This window comes from Rattus norvegicus, chromosome 2 (genome assembly GCF_036323735.1).
Source record: "Rattus norvegicus strain BN/NHsdMcwi chromosome 2, GRCr8, whole genome shotgun sequence".
NCBI lineage: Eukaryota > Metazoa > Chordata > Mammalia > Rodentia > Muridae > Rattus > Rattus norvegicus.
In genome coordinates, this window is record NC_086020.1 from 126,564,953 (window position 1) to 126,578,657 (window position 13,705).

General features: G+C 39.4%; 1 protein-coding gene across 11 annotated transcripts in view; it reads right to left on the bottom strand.

Annotated features, from left to right (window-relative positions):
- The window catches only part of Sclt1 (sodium channel and clathrin linker 1), a 158,444-nt gene that overhangs the window by 31,517 nt on the left and 113,222 nt on the right, over window positions 1-13,705 (bottom strand). For 10 of the 11 annotated variants that reach the window (XR_005500249.2, XM_039101819.2, XM_039101816.2 and 7 more), the window contains 1 exon segment: window positions 10,855-11,051. Coding sequence is in view for 10 of the 11 variants with exons in the window: in XM_039101819.2 (XP_038957747.1) it covers window positions 10,855-11,051 (197 nt within the window). In the remaining variant the exon portion in view is untranslated. 11 annotated transcript variants of the gene reach the window in all.

A 13,705-nucleotide genomic window follows, 5' to 3' on the forward strand; every position in this document is an offset into this window, starting at 1 on the left:
CTGGGTATAAAATTAACTCAAATAAATCAGTAGCCTTCCTCTACACAAAAGAGAAACAAGCCGAGAAAGAAATTAGGGAAACGACACCCTTCATAATAGACCCAAATGATATAAAGTACCTCGGTGTGACTTTAACCAAGCAAGTAAAAGATCTGTACAATAAGAACTTCAAGACACTGAAGAAAGAAATTGAAGAAGACCTCAGAAGATGGAAAGATCTCCCATGCTCATGGATTGGCAGGATTAATATAGTAAAAATGGCCATTTTACCAAAAGCAATCTACAGATTCAATGCAATCCCCATCAAAATACCAATCCAATTCTTCAAAGAGTTAGACAGAACAATTTGCAAATTCATCTGGAATAACAAAAAACCCAGGATAGCTAAAACTATCCTCAACAATAAAAGGACTTCAGGGGGAATCACCATCCCTGAACTCAAGCAGTATTACAGAGTAATAGTGATAAAAACTGCATGGTATTGGTACAGAGACAGACAGATAGACCAATGGAATAGAATTGAAGACCCAGAAATGAACCCACATACCTATGGTCATTTGATTTTTGACAAAGGAGCCAAAACCATCCAATGGAAAAAAAGATAGCATTTTCAGCAAATGGTGCTGGTTCAACTGGAGGTCAACATGTAGAAGAATGCAGATTGATCCATGCTTATCACCCTGTACAAAGCTTAAGTCCAAGTGGATCAAGGACCTCCACATCAAACCTGATACACTCAAACTAATAGAAGAAAAACTAGGGAAGCATCTGGAACACATGGGCACTGGAAAAAATTTCCTGAACAAAACACCAATGGCTTATGCTCTAAGATCAAGAATCGACAAATGGGATCTCATAAAACTGCAAAGCTTCTGTAAGGCAAAGGACACTGTGGTTAGGACAAATCGGCAACCAACAGATTGGGAAAAGATCTTTACCAATCCTACAACAGATAGAGGCCTTATATCCAAAATATACAAAGAACTCAAGAAGTTAGACCGCAGGGAGACAAATAACCCTATTAAAAATTGGGGTTCAGAGCTAAACAATTCACAGCTGAGGAATGCCGAATGGCTGAGAAACACCTAAAGAAATGTTCAACATCTTTAGTCATAAGGGAAATGCAAATCAAAACAACCCTGAGATTTCACCTCACACCAGTGAGAATGGCTAAGATCAAAAACTCAGGTGACAGCAGATGCTGGCGAGGATGTGGAGAAAGAGGAATACTCCTCCATTGTTGGTGGGATTGCAGACTAGTACAACCATTGTGGAGATCAGTCTGGAGGTTCCTCAGAAAATTGGACATTGAACTGCATGAGGATCCAGCTATACCTCTCTTGGGCATATACCCAAAAGATGCCCCAACATATAAAAAAGACACGTGCTCCACTATGTTCATCGCAGCCTTATTTATAATAGCCAGAAGCTGGAAAGAATCCAGATGCCCTTCAACAGAGGAATGGATACAGAAAATGTGGTACATCTACACAATGGAATATTACTCAGCTATCAAAAACAATGACTTTATGAAATTCGTAGGCAAATGGTTGGAACTGGAAAATGTCATCCTGAGTGAGGTAACCCAATCACAGAAAAACACACATGGTATGCACTCATTGATAAGTGGCTATTAGTCCAAATGCTTGAATTACCCTAGATGCCTAGAATAAATGAAACTCAAGATGGATGATCAAAATGTCAATGCTTCACTTCTTCTTTAAAAGGGGAACAAGAATACCCTTGGCAGGGAATAGAGAGGCAAAGATTAAAACAGTCACAGAAGGAACACCCATTCAGAGCCTGCCCCACATGTGGCCCATACATATACAGCCCCCCAATTAGACAAGATGGATGAAGCAAAGAAGTGCAGACCGACAGGAGCCGGATGTAGATCGCTCCTGAGAGACACAGCCAGAATACAGCAAATACAGAGGCGAATGCCAGCAGCAAACCACTGAACTGAGAATGGGACCCCAGTTGGGGGAATTAGAGGAAGGACTGAAAGAGCTTGAAGGGACTCGAGACCCCTTATGAACAACAATGCCAAGCAACCAGAGCTTCCAGGGACTAAGCCACTACCTAAAGACTATACATGGACTGACCCTGGACTCTGACCTCATAGGAAGCAATGAATATCCTAGTAAGAGCACCAGTGCAAGGGGAAGCCCTGGGTCCTGCTAAGACTGAACCCCCAGTGAACTAGATTGTTGGGGGGAGGGCGGCAATGGGGGCAGGATGAGGAGGGGAACACCCATAAAGAAGGGGAGGGGGAGGGATTAGGGGGATGTTTGTCCGGAAACCGGGAAAGGGAATAACACTCGAAATGTAAATAGGAAATACTCATGTTAATAAAAAAAAAATAAAAAAAAAATAAAAAATAGCAGGAAATAACAATCACTGGCCATTAACATCTCTCAACATTAATGAACTCCATTCCCCCCCCCCCCCAAAAAAAGATCCAGGAGGTGAAAGATCCATCATTCTGCTGCATACGATAAACATACCTCAGGCATTACCTCAGAGTAAAGGGCTGGAAAAGTTTTCTAAGCAAATGAACTCAACAAGCAAGCAGAGTAGCTATTCTATTATCTAATAAAATTGACATTCAACCAAAATCAAGCAAAAGAGACGTGGAAGGATACTTCATACTCATCAAACAAAAAAAATCTACCAAGATGATATCTAAATTCTGAACATCTATACCCCAAACACAAAGGCACCAACATTTGTAAAAGAAATATTGCTAAAGCTTAACTCACACTTTGAACCCCACACATTAATAGTGAGAGACTTCAACATCCTACTCTCACCAACTGACAGGACATCCAGACCAAAGCTAAACAGAGAAATAATGAAACTAACAAACATAATGAATCAAATGGACCTAACAGACATTTATAGAATATTTCAGCCCAAAACAAAATACCTTCTCATTCAAGCCTCCACATTTTGGGCTTAGGGGATCATTTAAACAAGACCTGGCTTTAAAGACGACATAGAAAACCAAATACAAAGCAAAAATTCCCAGTCAGAGTTACTAGATTCAAGTACTTATAGTTAAGAGTCAGCTGTCTAGGCAGGTAGTAGGTTTGTTGACTATGTGAATAGCAGCAATGGTAGAATATTCAAATAAAATTTTAGGCCAAGATTACATTAAAGTAGGATTGCTCCTTGGAATACTGATTAATCCTAAATTGCTTATTTCATGTAGTATTTCTACTCATTTCTCTGTGAGTATACTTAGCTACCTTTTGATGCTATGCTAAGCATCTAATTTTCATGGAAAATTGATTTGAAAAGATTCTTTATATTTAATTGGGACTCTAGGAGCAGTGGACCGACACAGAAATGAAATCTAGGGATGAGTGGAGAGGTGGACCTACATTGGAGCCTGGACATTCACAGTGACAGCAGCGATGCAAAGAATAGAAATGCAGCAATGCAAACTGAAATCCTCTTTTGACAGTTTCTTATTCTCAATAAAATGGCAATTGAAGTTACTGTATTAGCTACTTTTCTATTGCTTTGATAACACACCACAACCAAGGCAATTTATAGAAGGAAGAGTTTGAGGCTCAGGACTTAGATTCATATTTGAATACATAGTCATATCATCATCATGTTGGGAAGTGTGACAGCAGACAGGCATAGTCACTGCGGCGGACAGCACAGAGCTCACTGGTAGAACCCCAAGCAAAAAGCAGAAAGAGGAACTGAGGATGGTGAGAGGTTTTTAAACCTGAGGTCCTGTGTGGTGTACTGTGCTCATCCAAAACACTAAGTATAACCAAATGAAAAACTCATTTTTTTTCTTCTCAGATCTACATCCAGCTTTACCACATGCCACACAAGGTAAATATTTAAAATATAAGAGCATATTAACATCTTGCAGTCAAGAAAGATCTAAGATCAACTCACTATAAAATAACTCTAATTAAAAATAATGTGGCACAATACATGCAACATTAGTTTAAATGACTTTGGCATTAATTTGCCTTACTAGTTTTAATAATACTCTACATCTACAATCTATTTTAACATTCAAGTTGCTGCCACTGGCTGGCCTCATGACCAGTTTGCATTCAATTGCATCAGTGAGTACATACCAAACCGCCTCAAACTCTTCCTTCTATAAATTGCCTTGGTTGTGGTATATTATGCAGTTTGCATTGCAATTAGCATTCCGTTTACAGCGACTGTAATAAAATGGAATATTCAAAAATTAGTATTTTTGAATAGATAGGGAGAGAGTGGGCAGCCTTGTCTAGTCTCTGATTTTAGTGGGATTGCTTCAAGTTTCTCTCCATTCAGTTTAATGTTAGGTTTGTTGTATATGGCTTTTACTATGTTTAGGTATGAGCCTTGAATTGCTGATCTTTGTAAGACTTTTAACCTGAAGGGGTGTTGAATTTTGTCAAATGCTTTCTCAGCATCTAATGAGATGATCATGTGGTTTATTTATTTTGAGTTTGTTTACATAGTGGATTATGTTGATAGATTTTCATATATCAAACCATCCCTGCATTCCTGGCATGAAATCTACTTGATCATGATGGATGATCGTTTTGATGTATTCTTGGATTCGTTTTGAGAGAATTTTATTGAATATTTTTGCATCGATATTCATAAGGGAAATTGGTCTGCAGTTCTCTTTCTTTGTTGAGTCTTTGTGTGGTTTAGGTATAAGCGTAATTGTAGCTTCATAGAAGGAATTGGGTAGTGCTCCTTCTGTTTCTATTTTGTGGAATAGTTTGGACAGTATTGGTATGAGGTCTTCTATGAAGGTCTGATAGAAGTCTGCATTAAACTCATCTGGTCCTTGGCTTTTTTTGGTTGGGAGACTTTTAATGGCTGCTTCAATTTCTTTAGGTGTTAGGGACTATTTGAGTGGTTTATCTGATCCTGATTGAACTTTGGTATCTGTTTAGAAAATCATCTATTTCATCTACATTTTCCAGTTTTGTTGAGTATAGGCTTTTGTAGTAGGTATCATGCAAAACTCAGGTAACAGAAGATGCTGATGAGGATGTGGAGAAAGAGGAACACTCTTCCATTGTTGGTGGGGTTGCAAGCTGGAACAAACACTCTGGAAATAAGTTTGGCGGTTCCTTAGAAAACTGGACATAGTACTACCTGAGGACCCAGCTATACCACTCTTGGGTATATACCCAAAAGATGCTCCAACATATAACAAGGACACATGCTTTATTATGTTCATAGCAGCCAGAGGAATGGATATAGAAAATGTGGTACATTTATACAATGGAATACAGCTCAGTTAATGGATGGAACTAAAAAATATCATCCTGAGTCAGGTAACCAAGTCACAAAAGAACACAGATGGTATGCACTCACTGATAAGTGGATATTAGGAAAAAAGCTCGGAATATCCATGATACAACTCACAGACCATATGAAGCTCAAAGAAGGAGAAGCAAAGTGTGGGTGCTTCAGTACTACTTAGAAGGGGAACAAAATAATCATGGGAGGTTCAGGGAGAGAGGGACATGGGAGAGAGAGGAGGGGGAGGGAAAAAGGGGGGGCAGGATCAGGTGTGGGAGGAGATGGGGAAGATGTACAGAGGGTCAGGAAAATGAACAGAGTTGTGTAGCAGTGGGGAATGGGGAACTAGGGGTAGCCACTAGAAAGTCCCAGATGTCAGGAAATCAAGAGTCTCCCAGGACCCAACAGGGATGACATTAGGTGAAATACCCAAGAGATGGGAAATAGAACCTGAAGAGACTTCCTTCAGTAGATAGATATGGCCCACAGTTGAGGGATGGGGCCACCCACCCATCTCAAAAATATTAACCCAGAATTGCTCCTGTCTAAAGGAAATGCAGGGACAAAGAGTGGAGCAGAGACTGAAGAAAAGGCCATCCAGAGACTGCCCCACCTGGGGATCCATCCCACATGCAGCCACCAAACCCAGTCACTACTGGCGATGTCAAGAAGTGCTTATTGACAGAAGCCCAGTATAGCTGTCCCCTGAGAGGCTCTACCACAGACTAACCAATAAAGATGCGATGCTCACAGCCAACCATCAGACTAAGCATGGGGACCCCAATGGAGGAATTAGGGGAAGGACTGAAGGAGCTGAAGGGGTTTGTGACCTCATGGGAAGAACAACAATATCAACCCACCAGACCTCCCAGGGACTAAACCATCAACTAATGAGTAGATATGGACAGACTCATGGCTCTAGCTGCATATATAGAAGAGGATGGCCTTATCTGGCATGAATGGGAGGGGATGCCCTTGGTCCTGTGGAGACTTGATGCCTTAGTGTAGGGGAATGCTAGGGTGGTGAGGTGGGAGTGAGTGGGTGGGTGGGTGAGCACCCTCATAGAAGCAGGGGGTAGGGGAGATAGGATATGGGGTTAGCAGTGGGGAAATGGGGAACGGGGATAACATTTGAAATGTAAATAAAATAACCAAAAATTATTATTTTTTACTATTTATAAATTCCATATCTGCATATAATATATTTGACCAAATCCAACTTCATTTTCTCTCTCTTTTTTTTTTTTTTTTGGTTCTTTTTTTCGGAGCTGGGGACTGAACCCAGGGCCTTGCACTTCCTAGGCAAGCACTCTACCACTGAGCTAAATCCCCAGCCCATTTTCTCTCTTTTATTTTGAAAAACAATACAATACTGAGTTCAATTTGTCCTATCTATATATGCACAGGAGTGTGGTCTCTTTCAGCAGCTATCAACTGTCAATAGCTTTTCTATAGGAAAGAGGAGGTAATGAGGCTATGCTCCTCTCTCTTCACCTGTTGACTGGCTTGATCTTATGTAGGCAACCGGAGCTGCAATGACTTCACAAGCACAGTAGTCCTGTCATATTCAGAAATCCTGTTGTCTAAGTCAGTGCCCTATTGTAGTAAAAAGTCACTGTGACCATGGCAACTCTTATAAAAGAAAGCATTTAATCAGGGCTTACTCATAGTTTTCAAGGGTTAGGCCATTACCATGGTGGGAAGCATGGTGGCATCCAGGCAGACATAGTGCTTTAGAAGTAGCTGGGAGATCTACATCTGGATCCACAGACAGCAGGGAGGGGGAGGGGGAGGGAAAAGGGGGAGTGGGAAGGGGAGGGGGAGGGGAGACAGAGAGCAGGTTTGTCATGTTTTTTTGAGATTTGGGATGTGGTTTTGTTGTCAGAGAAAGGGATGTAGTAGAGACATCCTATCATTGGCTTGGGGTCCCAGAGGTTTTCTCTAAGGGAAAAGGTGAGCCATGTCCCTTACACGCCTTACTCACAAGGCATGCAAATAAAGAAAGACATTTCCCATAAACTTATCAAAGCAAACTGGTAATACATGGTACAGAGGGTACATTAAAACCATGTCAAAAAACCAGGACTGATAACTTAACAAAATGTACCAGACCAATAATGAGTCCAAAGACCTCACCTGTACTAAAAGAAAAAGACATTAAACATGGAGCTGTTGATGGCCTTGTCTGCCATTTCAGCACTCACAATTGTAAGTGTGCGGGTTTGTGTGTCACAGGATTGACAGGCGGAGAGCTCCTAACTGTCTCAGGATCTCAGTCATACTGCTCAGTGCAACCCATTTGAGTTTCTGTCTTTCTATCTATCCATCTGCTCACTCACCTATCTGGACCAGTCCTATCTCACCTAGTAGGTTCTCTATGTAACTGCTTGACTCTGCAGTCCTGAGGCTCTATGTCTCTAGCTGCTCTCCAAATGGGCTAATATCTTATCTTACTTCTGCTGTGGATCTTTTTGCATGTATAGCAGCTGTCTGCCTTCAGCAAGGCCTTTGAGCTTTATGGCCTATTTAATCCTTTTATAGTCACCTGTAATCTCTGTATACAGATACACACACACACACACACACACACACACACACACACACACACACACACACACACAGAGTGTAAAGTCTAATGTGTGATATGAGAGTTAATAGAAAGTTAATATTAGTAGTGGAGATTAAAATAAAATAACCTGCAATTGTCAATAGACAGCTACCAAGAGAAATGGTAATTATTTTATAAACTGTAGCCAGTAAAACTAATACTGCTTATAAATTTACTGTTAATAAATTTTGACATTGTGATAGATGCAAATGTGTTTATGTTCCAGGTTTAGCACACTCACAATATTTTTTATTTTATGACTTTAAATATAATATGTATATCAAAGAGTCTCACTTTATACATTCTGTTGGAACCCTTCCTCTGATATCCTTCTTTTAAGTACAGTTAACAAGTTAACAGCCTGACTTCAATGTTTACTGGGAAGCTTATACTTAACAAGGCCTAAAGCAAACTTTAAAGCTTGCTGTAAAGGTTATTCCTGGGGTCGGAATGGCTTAGTGGTAAGGTGCTTAATGTATAAGCATGAGGGTCTGAAGTTGCATCCTATAAACCCCAAAGCGGGCAGATGGGGGGATTATTGAAGCTCTCTGGCCAACCAGTTTAGTTGAAACAGCTCTAGGCTCAGTGAAGAGATCCTGTCTCAAAGGTAAGGTGAAACATGACTGAGAAAGACACCAACATCAAGTTTTGGTCTCCTGAGGCACATACAGGCATACATTACCATCTCCTGCCCCACAATACTAACATTCATACACTAACCTTTACACCAAACCAAAAAATAAACTCAATCTAAATAATCAACCAACAAACCAATCATAACCTTACTTGTCCTGCACCTGCTTGCTTCTCTTTGGGCTATTACAGTATGGGTCTCTTTCTCTTTTGCATTCTGTCTTTTATGGTCTGTTTTTAAAGCATACTTCACTGTTTTTAGAACAATTTTAAGTTTGTTACAGTCCATTTCATAACATCTACTGAACTTTTAAGTGGACAGGAACTCAACATTTTTATCTTAATACTTCCTAGTATCCTTTGTCACTGGAATAATCGTAACTTCTTTCTGAGGAGGAATCAGAAAACTTTCTTTCTTTAAAACTTATTTATCTACCTTTCTCTCTCTCTCTCTCTCTCTCTCTCTCTCTCTCTCTCTCTCTCTCTCTCTCTCTCTGTGTGTGTGTGTGTGTGTGTGTGTGTAGGTCAGAGGACAACTTTATGATGTTAGATCACAAAGCAGGTTCTCTCAATGTGCTAGTGACGCTGTCCTAAGATGTTGGCTGAACCCAATACCTAACCCAGACCAAATTTTTACCAGGTAAACAGGATTCTTGCTGGGTAAACAGAAGCCTAATCTCAGCATTCCTCAGGAACCTCATGAGGCATGGTTTCATCTGTCAGGAAAGCTACTACTTCTTCTCTGCTCTCAATGGTCAACTACCTTGGGCAAAGTGCATCTAGTTCCAAACTACTCTCAACAGTCTGTATCAGGTTAAAGTCCCCATGCTAACTCCTAGAATATTCTGGCCGGTGTGCTGCTTTCTGATGCTATAAATAAAACTGCCCCCCCCCCCAAAAACCCCAATGACAACAACAAAAAAGCAACTGACAAGACCCTTTCCATTGAGCTGCTGCTGCTGTTTTCTACTCTCTGAGGCAATCTGACAGTTTGTCAGAGTGGTCTAGTTCCTAGTTTCATGGTTTTACTGCAGCTCACTTATTTGTGGTGTCAGTTCTCTCCTCCCACCTTTATGAGGGTTCAGGGGGATGGAACAGGTTGCTGGGTTTATACACAAGCACTTCGCTTGCTGAGCTATGTCACTAGTCAATGAAACTTTCTTTCTTTTTTTTATTATTAACTTGAGTATTTCTTATATACATTTCGAGTGTTATTCCCTTTCCCGGTTTCCGGGCAAACATCCCCCTCCCCCCTCCCCTTCTTTATGGGTGTTCCCCTCCCCATCCTCCCCCATTGCCGCCCTCCCCCTAACAATCTAGTTCACTGGGGGTTCAGTCTTAGCAGGACCCAGGGCTTCCCCTTCCACTGGTGCTCAATGAAACTTTCTTAAAGGGTCAGAGAATAAACGTTTCAGGTTTTTTAGACCAAATGGAGTCTAAATATTGCATGTAAGAGTCTATACTTTTGTGTCCTCTCCAAACTACGATATCATGTGGAATATTCACTAAATTAATAAAAACAAGAGATTTATTTTGATTTATAATGCCAAATTTTCTTTCTCTTTTTGATGTGCATGTATGTGGTATATACATGTATACTTCTGTGTGTACGTATGTGTCCATGCAGAGGCTAGAGGTCAATATCTGATGTTTCTGTCAATTACTCTGTATGTCTCAGTAAAGCTGGAATGTATTGAGTTAGCTAGGCTTTCTGGAGATCAAGCCCTAGAATCTGCCTCTTCTTAGTGCTAGTACACACTACAATGCTTAGCTTTTACTTGAATGCTGGGGATCTGAATTTGGGTCTTTATAATAGTGCAGCAAGCACTTTGGCCACTGAGCCATCTCTGTGGCCCCATGCTTAACATTTTAGAGTACTTCAGCAATTATTTTCTGAATAAAATATAACATCCAGACTTACATTCTTTTGATGTGTGTATGTGCATGTTTATATGTGTTTGTCTGTGTGTGCAACTATGGATGGTACCTACTTTTTTGTTTTTGAGACAGAATCTGTCACTGATTAGGAAATAAGTAAGTAGGCCATTTTATCTGGTATTACAACCACATGCCACCATAACTTTTTTTTTTAATGTGGGTTTTGGGGATCAAATTCAGGTCTCTGTGTTTGCTAATACTTCACTGAGTAAGCTATCATCCAGTCCCCATGATCACACAGTAAAAATAAACAGAGCAGAGCATTATAATATGGTTTTAAATCATTTCTTCTACAAAGTATCAATTGTTAAACAATTATCAATAGTGGACTTACTCTATATTGCTGGTCTGTAAAAACGTTAGCAAACAACTACTGACAGTGGACCTACTTTAGACTGCTGATCCTCATTTCTGCACTTTCCGTCAGTTTCTTGGTTTCTTCTTTCCACCTATTGGCCGTCTTTTGTTGAGCTGCCAAAAGATGCCTCAGTTCAACAATGGAGTTCCGATTACTGTCCTCCATCTCTCTCAGCTGAACTTCAAACCCATGCTCCTTTATTGAGAACTGATGCTCCATTGTACTGACCTAAGGAGGAAAAGGAACAGTCACTTTTCCTTCAGTATTCTAGGAGTTCTGTCAGTCAGTGTCGCATGCAAAAGGAGTAATCCACTGTGCTTAGAGACTCAGAAACCGCTGGGTGAGCTATCTAGTAAGGAGTTAAACTTACAGTGTGTCTCCACCAGAAATGAAAACTTAATCTATGTATAACTTAGTGAAAACATAACTGTCACGGACTGTAAATTTGTAACACTTTCTCATCATCATAAAATGCCAGCAGGAAAAAGTATGCAGTATAACAAGATATTCTTTCTCTTTTGCTAGAATCCACAAGATGTATTCATGGTTTTGGTAACTGCTGGAGTTTTACTAAAATCACTATGTACAGAGAAAGAGAAAGAGAAAGAGAAAGAGAAAGAGAGAGAGAGAAGAAACTTTTCAAATTGTTTTCCATAGTGCTTTGTAAAATAAAGTAAGAAAATAAAAGACAGAATTTTGTCAGTTTGGGTATATTAATAAGCAATGTCATATTTCAGAAATAATTACTTTTAGAACCTCATGTAGAATTGCCAGCATTATATTCCTAGGAATCTATATTATAGTAAAACATTTTATTGCAGAAACAAATTCAATTAGAATTCCCTAAACAGTTTTCTTAATTGAAGTTGAGGAAGGATTTCAGTTCCAAAGATGTAAAGCATCCCTGTATATAATGAACCATCTTTCTTGTACAAACAGATTGGAACTAGAATACTTTACATTGTTCCGTGATTATTGAAGAAAAATTTGGAGGAGAAAGGCTGTAAGGTGAGCTGGCTTCTTTACTGTACTAAAGAGATAACTGTAAAGAACACCTACCATATGGTATTTAAAACTTGTATGTCATTAGAAAGAGATGGCCAGTTTAGCTTTGAGTACTTTATGAAATCTATCTAAATTAGTACTCAAAATATAATAAGTAAAAAACTTAATCTTGCCATTTCAAAAACCACTAAACAATTCCAACAATAAAAACAAATATCTTGTCTTTACCATCTATTATGGTAAGACTCTTGTCACTTGATCTAAAACTCTTAAATAAGCTTGTCTAAACAGTAAACAAACACAATGTCAGATGCTATTAATACAAGTCATTGAAGAACAATCGCGCACTGATCCTTGTGTTTCCCTGCTATCAGACTGTCTGCTGGCTCCTTGCTCTGCTGTACCTAATATTTCAGAATACTAGATTCTGCAGCTTTTCACTTGAAGTTTGTCTCCTTCTCCTGCATCTCAGTCTCCACCATTTCAGGGAATTGATGGATCCCGGGATGGAATTTCATTTAGAGAACAAAACGCCCAACCTCTCTGAGTGACTGTCCCACACAGGAACTGGTCCATTAATTTTAGAATGTTGTTTTCCTACTTACATCCCTTTTGTCAGAAAACTGATAGTTGCCCAAGATGGTGCCATGTTGCTATTCCCTTCCTTTTCTGTTATTAGCACAGGTGGTGCTGGCTACATGTTCCATTTGCCTAGAATAATCACTCCCCTGCACTTAACTTTCTATTTGATTTTTAGAACCAGTTCAATTATTGCTTATCCCGGGAAAGTTTGCTACTACCTAGACTGAGTCAGGACATTTTTTATAAGCTTTCTCAGTGCCCCATGCTTTCCCTAAAGAAGGGCTTATTAACTTTTAATTATATGTTTAAGCTTGACCACTGCCAAACGAACCAGAAGCTTCTAGGGTTGAGTAGAACATCGTGTTTACTACTGTCTCTTTAGTCTCAGACCACAGGCTTTCAGGGTACATCTGGTGTCTTTGTAACTAAAGCTTTTTAGTATTAAAACCCAGTGTTTAAACAACCCCCAAAATTGTTTAGGTTATATAATGGCAAGTATAAACTGTACATCTTTGGTAATGTCAGAAGGCAATGGGATAACGATTGGGTCTCCTACTGAAAATTTCCCACTTGCAGTAATGTTCCGAATGATGGGTTGGAAAAGATAATCCTCCTTTATCACTTTGTAACTTTCATTTGCAGTGAAATATCCACATAAACATTAAATAGGATGACTGAACCTATTCCACTAAAAATAATTTAGACACTTAACAAGTATTCACAAGAAAAGAGTCTTGATTGATAGAGAGAAAGGAATCATCTACACAGAAAGTTGGTAATAAAAGGAATGCAAATTTTTTAGGGTTAAAGAACTCCATGTCATAATTTATGTGCAGTCAAGTGACCACCAACATCTCATTGCTTTATTTTTGGCTGCTTTCAGTTTATACACTGAAGATCGTACACTTTTCTAAGATTCCTATGCTGTCAAAGAATCAGCAACAAAACAGCCCATTTCTGAAAGTGTGATTTTTCTATAAGATAGAATTGCAAGTAATGAGCTAAGATGCACTATCTCTTCATCATCAATGATTTTCCTTTTGTTATATACAGATTTGGTGGTATGTATTGCATTAATAAGACTTTAACAAAAATCATCATTCTGATTTCCAAAATAGATCAGTTATCCTGAAATGTTAAAGATGTACCAGAGTACAAAGTACAAAGTACAAAGTACCAGAGTAGGGTAGTAAGTCCACTCATTCTACACCCTCCCTAGCATAAACGCTAAAAACCAAAGACATATGCACATTGTGAAACTATGAAAAATAAAAATGTTAGAGACCAATGTCAAA